At 49.2% G+C, this 13,788-nt stretch overlaps 1 protein-coding gene across 3 annotated transcripts in view; it reads right to left on the bottom strand.

The window, feature by feature from the left end:
* GSE1 (Gse1 coiled-coil protein) overlaps positions 1-13,788 on the bottom strand; it is a 522,272-nt gene that overhangs the window by 378,173 nt on the left and 130,311 nt on the right. For all 3 annotated transcript variants that reach the window (XM_077453275.1, XM_077453292.1, XM_077453284.1), the window contains exon 2: positions 2,865-3,009. In XM_077453275.1, the coding sequence (XP_077309401.1) occupies positions 2,865-3,009 (145 nt within the window). The remainder of the gene's footprint in view (positions 1-2,864; positions 3,010-13,788) is intronic.

The raw sequence follows: 13,788 nt of genomic DNA on the forward strand, positions 1-13,788 counted from the left end.
TCCCAACTGTCTGAGATGGGAATGAGGGACACCTATCAGCAAAAGTATGCAGGCATAGGACACACCCCTTTGGCACGCCCCCTTAAAGGAGAATTGTACAAAAAAACAAGATTGGTTAAACCCACAAGTGCTTTTTTTTTTACCACTACTATTCCTTTATATTGGCTTCTGGAATTTACAAATACAGAAATTTAGAAATCAGATGAAAGGTTTAGCTCTGGGAAACACTTTTTGATAGATAAAAAGTGCATTTTATATACATCTATATAGATCAGACCAAAATGAGGGACAAATGAGGAGGAATGAGGGACAGAGGGGCATTGCTCCAAATCAGGGACAGTTGGGAGCTATGCGCACACCCATGCAACAGTGACAAACACAGGGGGTCTACTGCTAGAATTACAGCCCGTAATCTGACGTTTGCTGTGATACGGCACATGTGTGGGACGATCGCTGTTTTGCCTGCGTTCGCCTTTGCATGCAAGCACGGGAGGACGGGCGGCAATTCAAATAATTTTTATTATTATTCTTTTTTTCTTTTTTTTTTTACGCTGCTGCTTAAAATTTTTTCTTTTTTTAATCACTTTTATTGCACATCACAAGCAATGTAAATATCCTTGTGACAACAATAGGCAAGTGACGGGGTTCTCTTTATGGAGAGATCTGGGGTCTCTATAAGACCCCCAAACCCCTCCACTGCACTTAAAAGCATTTAACACGCCAAGATCCGTGTGTCTGAATGCTTTTGGTTTTCAAAAAAAATGGCACTGATGGTTTCCAAGTAAACCGGAAGTGATGTCATGTCATCGCTTTTGGGTTACTATTATGAGGCTCAGGAAAGTATTGGGGGGGGGGGGCTCAGGCAAGTATTGGGGGGCTCAGGCAAGTATTCCATGGCCCAGGCAAATATTGGGGGGCTCAGGCAAGTATTGGGGGGCGCAGGCAAGTATTGGGGGGTGCAGGCAAATATTGGGGGCTCAGGCAAATATTGGAGGGCTTAGGCAAGTATTGGGGGGGCTCATAAAAATATTGGGGGCTTAGGCAAATATTGGGGGGCTCAGGCAAGTATTGGGGGGCTCATAAAAATATTGGGGGCTCAGGCAAGTATTGGGGGCTCAGGCAAGTATTGGGGAGGCTCAGGCAAGTATTGGGGAGGCTCAGGCAAGTATTGGGGAGGCTCAGGCAAGTATTGGGGAGGCTCAGGCAAATATTAGGGGGACTCAGGCAAATATTGGGGGCTCAGGCAAGTATTGGGGAGGCTCAGGCAAATATTGGGGGGGTGGGCGGCTGCACAAGGTTTTTTATCTTCAAACCTTGAGCCTTTAGAACCCTTTAACCTCTTTCCGGCCCAGACCCAGTCTTCGCTTAAATAGGGTCTGTATGCCTGAAGTGGGAGGGATCAGCAATCATGTGACCACTGTAGTTAGCCGTCACTGTGGTCACATGACTGGGAGCCAGCAGACTGTCTTTGACAGCTCAGTCTCTGTAACGGGAGGATGCAGTAAATGCGCTCACAACAGAGAAACTTTGGCCGCCCAGTGACGCATGTGTGCAGCATGTGGGCATTAAAGACCACACTTTTCCTGCCACACATATGGCAACAGGTCTCAATTTTCAGTGACAGGGTCTCTTTAACTTTTACGATCAATAATAATACTGGAACATCTTTTTATTGTATCAATATTATCAATATACTTATTATTACCTTAGCAGCTTTTAATATTATCATTATTATCAAAATATTTTTTGAAATTATCACTAATATTAACAGAGAAAATTGAGTACTGTCCGTGATACTTTTTTTATTTGCACTAACATACAATTTTTCAGGACAAGCTTTCGGGTATGTCCCCTTCTTCAAGGTCCAAGCAGTACTGATTTACAAATTTTTAAGCAGAATGTAAAACCAAAACAAAAAAAAAAAAAAAAACACCTCTGAGGGAAAGAAGAGAGAAAACAAAAAAAAAACACATACAAATCAATGGGGCAATAAAGATAAGAGAAGAGTTAGTGAGATAAGACAGAGGGAGAGCTATGGAATGGAGGGGGGGTTGCTAGTCACAGAGGGGGTTGTAAAACTTTAGTATAATGAGTAAGGAAACCTATGTCTAAATTCAGGCCATTGTCCTGAAAAATTGTATGTTAGTGCAAATAAAAAAAGTATCACGGACAGTACTCAATTTTCTCTGTCACAATTGCACTAATACGGCTACTATCACATTAAGTATGATGGAAGTCACTAATATTAAGAAATCTTCTAATACTGTCACTGTTATTATCAATTTTTTATATTTTCAGCAGTAAAATGCGATCTTACGATGACTTTACAAGGGCGGATCAATGCCCAATTCGCCGCATTCTGTTCACATGGCACAAAAAACTGAAACGGGGGGGCGGCAATGATAAAAACAAGAAGATATATATATATGATGGATCCATGTATTGCCAGCAGTAGCTGCAGAGCAGTACAGTTCATGCGCAGTTTTGCTGACTGCCGATGAAAAGTATTCTGCGTGTGGCCCACACTGTATCTGGGCCACACAGCGGGTGAAATGGATCTGAGGGTATTCTCATATGATTTCACACAAAAAAAAATATATATATATATTTTTTTAGGCGGTCAGGCAGAAAGCATGGAAACGGTTAAGCGGCGTCTGGCATCTCCTTTGGGTACGCGGATATGATCTACTGAGCGAAGGATAGATACGCAACCAGCACGGCATAACAGCTTCCTACTGCGACACGTCAAAGAAACTCAGGAATCCCCCACAGGGTACGGTGTCTTACATGATATATCACAAGTCATAAGATTACAGCTGTATACACTACGGTATAGAAATCACACAGCAGAGAGCGCCACCTACCTGCCGCACTGGGCTCTGCACGCTCCACATTAGAGACGCTCTCCGAGCCGGAAGGGGGCTGCTTGACTGGTTTGGGGCTTTGCTCGGGCTCCGCGGGCTGAGGGGCGCTTCCGCCGGGTCCGGTGACACGAGGAGCAGAGCAGGCCTGTAAGAAACAGAACAGGTACTTGTTAGCATTTATTCATTAGTATCACATGTTCATTAATAATAGTTAATTCCCCTCCTCCCAGTACAAATCCACCCCTCCGCTGAAATTCCTCCCCCCCAGAACAAATCTGTGTCCCCCCATCCCCCAAATCTACCCAGCACAAATGACCCCCCCCCAGCACAAATCTTCTACCTCTCAAATTTGCCCTCTGAGTACACATCCCCCGCAGCACAAATACCCCCCCGCCGCACAAATCCTCTACCTCTCAAATTTCTCCTCTGAGAACAAATCTGTGTCCCCCCATCCCCCCCAGCACAAATGACCCCCCCCCCAGCGCAAATCCTCTACCTCTCAAATTTGCCCTCTGAGTACACATCCCCCGCAGCACAAATACCCCCCCCCCGCCGCACAAATCCTCTACCTCTCAAATTTCTCCTCCGAATACACCCCCCCCCCAGCACAAATACCAGCCAATACCGACCTCGGCTCACATACAGGCTAAATACGGCCTAGGCTCACATACAGGATAAATACGGCCTCAGCTCACAGATGGGCTGAATACGGCTTCAGCTCACAGATGGGCTGAATACGGCCTCGGCTCACAGACAGGCAGAATACGGCCTCGGCTCACAGACAGGCAGAATACGGCCTCGGCTCACAGACAGGCAGAATACGGCCTCGGCTCACAGACAGGCAGAATACGGCCTCGGCTCACAGACAGGCAGAATACGTCCTCGGCTCACAGACGGGCTGTATATGGCCTCGGCTCACAGAAGGGCTGTATATGGCCTCGGCTCACAATGGGGCTGTATATGGCCTCGGCTCACAGACGGGCTGAATACGGCCTCGGCTCACAGACGGGCTGAATACGGCCTCGGCTCACAGACGGGCTGAATACGGCCTCGGCTCACAGACGGGCTGAATACGGCCTCGGCTCACAGACGGGCTGAATACGGCCTCGGCTCACAGACGGGCTGAATACGGCCTCGGCTCACAGACGGGCTGAATATGGCCTCGGCTCACAGACGGGCTGAATACGGCCTCGGCTCACAGACGGGCTGAATACGGCCTCGGCTCACAGACGGGCTGAATACGGCCTCGGCTCACAAACAGGCGGAATACGGCCTCGGCTCACAGACAGGCGGAATACGGCCTCGGCTCACAGACAGGCGGAATATGGCCTCGGCTCACAGACAGGCTGTATACGGCCTCGGCTCACAGATGGGCTGTATACGGCCTCGGCTCACAGACGGGCTGAATACGGCCTCGGCTCACAGACAGGCGGAATACGGCCTCGGCTCACAGACAGGCGGAATACGGCCTCGGCTCACAGACAGGCGGAATACGGCCTCGGCTCACAGACAGGCTGTATACGGCCTCGGCTCACAGATGGGCTGTATATGGCCTCGGCTCACAGATGGGCTGTATATGGCCTCGGCTCACAGACGGGCTGTATATGGCCTCGGCTCACAGATGGGCTGTATATGGCCTCGGCTCACAGACGGGCGGAATACGGCCTCGGCTCACAGACTAGCTATGATTTTTAACATAACTTTAACTCATCCTTGCTGTCAGTGGGGGATTCTCCGCTGATAGCAGAATGTACAAAAAAGAGCCGACATAAAATATTTTTTTTAAAAAAGGGCCTGCAGCCCCCCTTCCTCCCCAGCGAGGACACTGGCGGGTGCCGGCTCCTAACAACCAATGCAAAAAAGTATACAAAATGCACTGTTTTCTGTTTACATCCATTCTACTCCATTTCAGTGGACCTGGACAGAGCCTTGTTCCTTATAAAACAAATGAACCTGAACAGATACAGATGTATAAACGGATGAAAATTCTTATACATCAGTTTGCCCAACGGATGAAAAACAGACAGACGGAACGCCCGTGCAAGAGGGGCATAACAGTTTCTGACCTTGTAGCTTGCTACAATGTTACAGTCTGATCACTGGGAAGATATGGGAGACTGAGGAAATGCTTCATCCTGCCTGCAGCAGACTAATTACATCATCTTAGCCTAAGAAAAGTCTAGGCAAGAGATGGCGAACCTTGCCACCCCGGATGTTTTGGAACTACATTTAGTTGATGTTTGATGATGCTCAACTACACCGCAGAGTGCGTGAATAGTTCCAAAACATCTGGGGTGCCAAGGTTCGCCATCTCTGGTCTAGGCTAAGCTGCAGCTCGAGGACAACTTGAAAATAGATGGAAATTTTCTGATGAAGGGTACTGTTGCTGTATAATGGGACATATTCTGCTTAGTATCAGATGGAAAAGGATGTCAGAATAGTAATGGTGTGTGTATACGGATAAGGTGCGGCCATGTTTGGTGGTTTGTGTCTGCAATATGTTTGTGAGGCAATTTTATGGCTGTTTATATGACTTTTTTATGACTTGGAGAGAAAGGCGTCACAGGCCTCATAGCTCTGCGTGGTGCGTAGTTGTCTGTGCCGGATAATTATAGTCAGATCAGCCCGCGCACGCCGCCAGTAATTCTCCGAACAGCATAGGATACAGCTGCTCTGTCTCTTCCACCGTTAACTCTTGCGCGATCGCTGGGACAGCGGGCGATCCTGATTTGATGGAAGTGCATCTCAGGATTTGTTTTGTGACAGCCGGTTGACGTAATGTGCAGTTTGGGTTGGATTATGCTAGGACCTTTGTCACATATGATGCAGGAAACGCAGCCTATGCGTCACGCCGGAGATGAGCCGTGCTCAGTGGTGGATATTCTAGGATGGATATTTAGCCAGTCTATGTCTGTATTTAGCCCCTTTGTGAGCCGAGGCCGTATTCAGCCTGTCTGTGAGCCGAGGTTGCATTTAGCCAGTCTTTGAGCCGAAGCCATATTCAGCCCCTCTGTGAGCCGAGGCCGCATTCAGCCCGTCTGTGAGCCGAGGCCGCATTCAGCCCGTCTGTGAGCCGAGGCCGTATTCAGCCCGTCTGTGAGCCGAGGCCGTATTCAGCCCGTCTGTGAGCCGAGGCCGTATTCAGCCCGTCTGTGAGCCGAGGTTGCATTTAACCAGTCTTTGAGCCAAAGCCATATTCAGCCCCATTGTGAGCCGAGGCTGCATTCAGCCCCTCTGTGTGCCAAGGCCGCATTCAGCCCGTCTGTGAGCCAAGGCCGTATTCAGCCCGTCTGTGAGCCAAGGCCGTATTTAGCCAGTCTATGAGCCGAAGCCATATTCAGTATTCAGCCCGTCTGTGAGCCGAGGCCATAAACAGCCCGTCTGTGAGCCGAGGCCGTATTCAGCCTGTCTGTGAGCCGAGGCCATATACAGCCCGTCTGTGAGCCGAGGCCGTATTCAGCCCGTCTGTGAGCCGAGGCCGTATACAGCCCCATTGTGAGCCAAAGCCATATTCAGCCCCTCTGTGTGCCGAGGCCGCATTCAGCCTGTCTGTAAGCCAAGGCCGTATTCAGCCCGTCTGTGAACCAAGGCCATATTTAGCCAGTCTATGAGCCAAAGCCATATTCAGCCCCTCTGTGAGCTGAGGCCATATTCAGCCCATCTGTGAGCCAAGACCGTATTCAGTCCTGTCTGTGAGCCGAGGCCGTATTCAGCCAATTTGTGAGTCAAGGCTGTATTCAGCCCATCTGTGACCCGAGGCAATATTCCGCCCCTTTGTGAGCCGAGGCCGTATTCAGCCCGTCTCTGAGCCGAGGCCGTATTCAGCCCATCTCTGAGCCGAGGCCGTATTCAGCCCGTCTCTGAGCCGAGGCCGTATTCAGCCCCTTTGTGAGCCGAGGCCGTATTCAGACCATCTGTGAGCTGAAGCCATATTTAGCTCATAATTTACAAACGATGTAAATTTTACTAATCATAGGCGACGATTTTAAAGCCTTTACTTTAGTTGAACACAGGAGGTCTGGTGCTAGAATTACTGTCCCTGATAGGACATTCGTGGTGATACCTCACATGTGTTGACTGATCGATATTTGCGTGTGTGCGGGACCGACGCGCACGCTCGCCTTTGTGTGCAAGCATGGGGGGGGGGGCACTTTAAGAAGAAAAATGTTTTCATTTTTTTTTTGATCACTTTTCTTACTGTCACAAGGAATATAAACATCCTTGTGCTAGCAATAGGCATGTGACAGGTCCTCTTTATGGAGAGATCTGGGGTCTATAATACACCAGATGCCTCCTCTGCCCTTAAAAGCATTTAAAGCATCAAAATCTGTATTTTTGAATGCTTTCCATTTTTAAAAAATTGCGTCGCTGACATCCGGATAAAATCGGAGCTGTTCAAAGCTGATCCCGGCTTCAGCCAGCTGAAAGACATGCCAGCTGGTTGCTCTGAGCTTCTGATAGGGCAGAAGAGCCCAAGCAAGCATCGGAAGGTAGCGGGAGGGGGGGGGCATCCACTTCCGCTGCTTGTAAAAGCAGTCCAGCGGCTAGTTAGCAGCAGCTAGTTAGTCGCTAGCTCCCTCTAAAGCAGGGGTTTCCAAACTACAGCCCACAGGCAACATCTGGCGCACTACCGCTTATCTGGCCTGCAAATGATTTGCACAAAGGATTCAGATCAGTTGGTTTCCACTTCTTCTCTGATGAAAAGGGTGACATATGATGTAAGGGGTACCCTGATGTAAAGGGGATTCCGATATAAAGGAGGACTCTGATGGGGACCCTGATGTAAGAGAGCTCTGATGAGAACTCTGAAATAAGGGGGGGATTCTGATGGGAGCTCTAGTATAAGGGGGACTTTAATGCGGACCCTGATGTAAGGGAGCTCCTAAATAAGGGGGGATCTGATGGGTGCTCTGATGTAAGGGTGGTTTTGATAGGCACCCTGATGTAAGGGGAGGGTTCTGATGTAAGGTGAGACTCTGATATAAGGCAGGATGTGATGGGAACTGATATAGGGGGGGATCTGATGAGAACTCTGATATAGGGAGGATCTGATGGGAACTCTGATATAGGGGGGATCTGATGGGAACTCTGATATAGGGGGGATCTGATGGGAACTCTGATATAGGGGGAATCTGATGGGAACTCTGATATAGAGGGGATCTGATGGGAACTCTGATATAGGGGGATCTGATGAGAACTCTGAAATGGGGGGGATCTGATGAGAACTCTGATATAGGGGGGATCTGATGGGAACTCTGATATAGGGGGGATCTGATGGGAACTCTGATATAGGGGCGATCTGATGGTAATTCTGATATAGGGGCAATCTGATGGGAACTCTGAAATGGGGGGGATCTGATGGTAAGTCTGATATATGGTGGATCTGATGGGAACTCTGATATAGGGGGGATCAGATGGGAACTCTGAAATGGGGGGGATCTGATGGTAAGTCTGATATAGGGGGGATCTGATGGGAACTCTGAAATAGGGGGGATCAGATGGGAACTCTGATATAGGGGGATCTGATGGGAAATCTGATATAGGGGGGATCGGATGAGAACTCTGATATAGGGGGGATCGGATGGGAACTCTGATATAGGGGGGATCTGATGGGAACTCTGATATAGGGGGGATCGGATGGGAACTCTGATATAGGGGGGATCTGATGGGAACTCTGATATAGGGGGATCGGATGAGAACTCTGATATAGGGGGGATCGGATGAGAACTCTGATATATGGTGGATCTGATGGGAACTCTGATATAGGGGGGATCTGATGGGAACTCTGAAATGGGGGGGATCTGATGGTAAGTCTGATATAGGGGGGATCTGATGGGAACTCTGAAATAGGGGGGATCAGATGGGAACTCTGATATAGGGGGATCTGATGGGAAATCTGATATAGGGGGGATCGGATGAGAACTCTGATATAGGTGGGATCGGATGGGAACTCTGATATAGGGGGGATCTGATGGGAACTCTGATATAGGGGGGATCGGATGGGAACTCTGATATAGGGGGGATCTGATGGGAACTCTGATATAGGGGGGATCGGATGAGAACTCTGATATAGGGGGGATCGGATGAGAACTCTGATATATGGTGGATCTGATGGGAACTCTGATATAGGGGGGATCTGATGGGAACTCTGAAATAGGGGGGATCTGATGGGAACTCTGATATAGGGGGGATCTGATGGGAAATCTGATATAGGGGGATCTGATGGGAAATCTGATATAGGGGGGATCTGATGGGAAATCTGATATAGGGGGATCTGATGGGAACTCTGATATAGGGGGGATCGGATGAGAACTCTGATATAGGGGGGATCGGATGGGAACTCTGATATAGGGGGGATCTGATGGGAACTCTGATATAGGGGGGATCGGATGAGAACTCTGATATAGGGGGGATCGGATGAGAACTCTGATATAGGGGGGATAGGATGGGAACTCTGATATAGGGGGGATCTGATGGGAACTCTGAAATAGGGGGGATCTGATGGGAACTGATATATGGTGGATCTGATGGGAACTCTGATATATGGGGGATCGGATGAGAACTTTGATATAGGGGGGATCTGATGGGAATTCTGATATAGGGGGGATCGGATGGGAACTCTGATATAGGGGGGATCAGATGGGAACTCTGATATAGGGGGGATCGGATGGGAACTCTGATATGGGGGGATCTGATGGGAACTCTGATATGGGGGGATCTGATGGGAATTCTGATATGGGGGGATCTGATGGGAACTCAGATATAGGGGGGGGGGGGTCTGATGGGAACTCTGAAATAGGGGGGATCTGATGGTAACCATGATATAGGGGGGATCTGATGGGAACTCTGATATAGAGGGGATCTGATGGGAACTCTGATATAGGGGGGATCTGATGGGAACTATGAAATAGAGGGGATCTGATGGGAAATCTGATATAGGAGGGATCTGATGGTAAGTCTGATATAGGGGGGATCTGATGGGAACTCTGATATAGGGGGGATCTGATGGGAACTCTGATATAGGGGGGATCTGATGGGAAATCTGATATAGGGGGATCTGATGGGAACTCTGATATAGGGGGGATCTGATGGGAAATCTGATATAGGGGGATCTGATGGGAACTCTGATATAGGGGGGATCGGATGAGAACTCTGATATAGGGGGGATCTGATGGGAACTCTGATATAGGGGGGATCGGATGGGAACTCTGATATAGGGGGGATCTGATGGGAACTCTGATATAGGGGGGATCGGATGAGAACTCTGATAAAGCGGGGATCTGATGGGAAATCTGATATATGGGGGATCGGATGAGAACTCTGACATAGGGGGGATCGGATGGGAACTCTGACATAGGGGGGATCTGATGGGAATTCTGATATGGGGGGATCTGATGGGAACTCAGATATAGGGGGGGGGGGTCTGATGGGAACTCTGAAATAGGGGGGATCTGATGGTAACCATGATATAGGGGGGATCTGATGGGAACTCTGATATAGGGGGTTCTGATGGGAACTCTGATATAGAGGGGATCTGATGGGAACTCTGATATAGAGGGGATCTGATGGGAACTCTGATATAGGGGGGATCTGATGGAAAATGATATAGGGGGGATGTGATGGGGTCTATGATATTAGGTGGATCTGATGAGGACTCTGATGTAAGGGGGAGGACTTTGTCTTGTTTTACTGAAGTTCTTTTTCCTTTCTTATGAATCAGATTATAATGCTTTCAAAATAGATCCAAGTACAACGTTATTATTCATTTATTATTCATAGATTTATACAAAGTGGGATTTTTTCGGCCCACAAATATTTGTAAAATATACAATGAGGCCGCCATACTGGCAGGTTTGGAGACCCCCAGATATAAAGCACGGGTTGTCTGAATCACACGATCGCCATTGTGGTCGGTGAGTCTTGCTTTCAATCAGACGGGTCCTGTCTGGTAGACTTGCAGGCAGATAAGGGGATCAGGAAGCAGAGACCGCACATGTAATAAGCAGAAATCACTGCAGATAATACAAGTAATATAAAACCATAACAAATATGGAAGGTTTTTTAATGTGATGAATTCGGAAAAAATGATTTGCATTAAGCCGTTCCCTTATCACCGATCTGAAATCTATGAATTCGCCCGCCGTTGGAGATCCCCCGATGCGCAGTTAGTGGCCTGCTTAGCTCAGGTGATGAGTTATTATTATCCGGGAGGATGAGCTGCGCCCCCCCGCGCCTCCCTCGCTGTCAGGAAGTCAGTGCCCGTTACACAAATGAGGAATAATTGATTTAAAGCAGCCATCTGTTTATATACAGGGAGCGTGAGCTCAATTAAGGTGGCCGCGTCCCGCTCGATACGGGGCTCGCCAGGGACGTTTCATGCCCGCAAAACGTCCTCAACCAATCACGACCAATTACAGCCGGCCTGAGCGATCGCCGCATCAACTCATTAACCGGAACGCCCGCGAGGCTCTTCAGACTGACGAGGTGAACCCGTGAGGTCAAAGGTCGTCACAAATCGGCTTAAAATCAAATTCTTTTTGCTAGTTTTGGATAGAATTGGGGAATTTCATTTCAATAGATAGGCAGCCCAGAGGGCATTTTGGAGGGCTGACAACACTACAAGGGGTGGGCAGAAGGGGGCGGCTGCCCTGGGCGCAGTGTGTATTGTAGGGATTGGGGGCAACGCAAGTTTTTTTTACTATAAGGCTGACGTGAGTAGTGACAGCGGCATCACTACTTCTGTCAGCTCAGCACTGGAGAAGAAGAGAGCCAGGAGGAGGTGCAGGCTGTGCTCACCCCCCCCCCCCCTCCTCTTCATAAGCTCGCACATAATGTGGGGGGGGGGGATTTTGGCATTTCTGCCCTGGGCACTGGATGATTTTGTCCCAGCACTGGCTACAGCCAACTGCCAGGCTGGGACTAATGTATAAGGGATACTCAGAAATGCAGGAAATTTTCTACCAATAAGAAGAGGAAGTGGTGGGCAATGAGCGCTTTGTTTCTTCCTGGCAGGACAAACGTACATACGTGGCCTTCGTACTTCTTTCGTCTCCTGCCGGTGCTGACACAGCGGAGATGTTCTGCTCCTGCCAGTCAGGGAAAGTGGTGTAGGACGGATACAAGGCTGCAGATAACAATAACAAGCAAATTCCATGTGTAACCAATGCTGTAGCACCTTGCTGCTGGGTGCAATTCTACTGTGTAAAAACTACAGGTAAAGGATTTTTCTTTATTATTATTATTATTATTATTATAAGGCAGTGGTCTCCAAACTGTGGCCCTTTGCTTGCTTTTATTTGGCCCTTGGGGCACTTCATCCAATGATACCAACAATGGAGCATAACTCTACCCACTGACACCAGTGAAGGGAAACATTTCTCCCACTGACACCTATGACAGGGCATAACTCCCCCCACTAACACCAGCAATGGGGCACTATCCCTCCCACTGACACCAATGATAGGGCACTATTCCTTTCACTGGCACCAACAATGGGGCATGACCCCCCCGACACCAATGATGGGGCATAATTCCCCCGACACCAATGATGGGGCACAATTCCCCCTTACTGACACCAACGATGGCACATAATTGCCCCCACTGACACCCATGATGGGGCACTATTCCTTCCACTGACACCAACAATGGGGAATAATTCCCCTCCTTGCCACCAACAATAGGGCACAATCCCCCGCCACCAATGATGGGACATAATTCCCCCGACACCAATAATGGGGCAAAATTCCCCCCCACTGACACCAACAATGGCACATAATTGCCCCCACTGACACCAACGATGGCACATAATTGCCCCCACTGACACCCATGATGGGGCACTATTCCTTCCACTGACACCAACAATGGGGAATAATTCCCCTCCTTGCCACCAACAATAGGGCACGATCCCCCCGCCACCAATGATGGGACATAATTCCCCCGACACCAATAATGGGGCAAAATTCCCCCCCACTGACACCAACAATGGCACATAATTGTCCCCACTGACACCAACGATGGCACATAATTGCCCCCACTGACACCCATGATGGGGCACTATTCCTTCCACTGACACCAACAATGGGGAATAATTCCCCTCCTTGGCACCAACAATAGGGCACAATCCCCCCCGCACCAATGATGGGACATAATTCCCCCGACACCAATGATGGGGCACAATTCCCCCCCACTGACACCAACGATGACACATAATTGCCCCACTGACACCAAGGATGGGGCACTATTCCTCCCACTGACACCAATAACGGGGCATTATCTTTTTCTGCTGATATCGGGACCTTTTCTACTCCCAATGGCCACAGTCTGGCCCCCCTGAAGTCCAAAGGACAGTAAGCTGACCCCTTGTTTGGAAAGTTTGGAGACCCCTGTGCTAATATATCATAGGACCCATCCGCCTCCTCTGGGGCCCGGGGGGGGGGGGGGGCATCTTGCAAAACACTCCTCTTCTCATCCATCTTGGTGCTGTGTGACCCCAGTTGTTGTGCTGTTTTTGAGGAGCGAGTAATAATAATGGCTCATTGCAGTAGAGTAGCCGCAAGCCCACCTCATTTCCCGGCAGGACACCCAGCCTCATCTAGTCCTTTCCTCCTCAGCCTGACTGATGTTTTCAGGAACCTGTACAGCACCCTGCCGCAGGGCTGGGCTGGGACAAAAATTTGGCCCTGGACTTCATCCAGACCGGCCCACTTTAATTTTGCAAACACGCAAAAAACAGTATATAAACTGTATGCAATTGCGCAAAAAAGCCCTTAGAGAGCCCCCCTTACATCAGGGTCCCCAGAGAGCCCCTCCTTACATTTGGGTCCCCAGAGAGCCTCCCCTTACATCAGGGTCCCCAGAGAGCCTCCCCTTACATCAGGGTCCCCAGAGAGCCTCCTCCTTACATTAGGGTCCCCAGAGATCATCC

Source organism: Lithobates pipiens, unplaced genomic scaffold (genome assembly GCF_037356315.1).
Source record: "Lithobates pipiens isolate NorthernLeopardFrog02 unplaced genomic scaffold, aLitPip1_a1.2 Scaffold_10, whole genome shotgun sequence".
Lineage (NCBI taxonomy): Eukaryota > Metazoa > Chordata > Amphibia > Anura > Ranidae > Lithobates > Lithobates pipiens.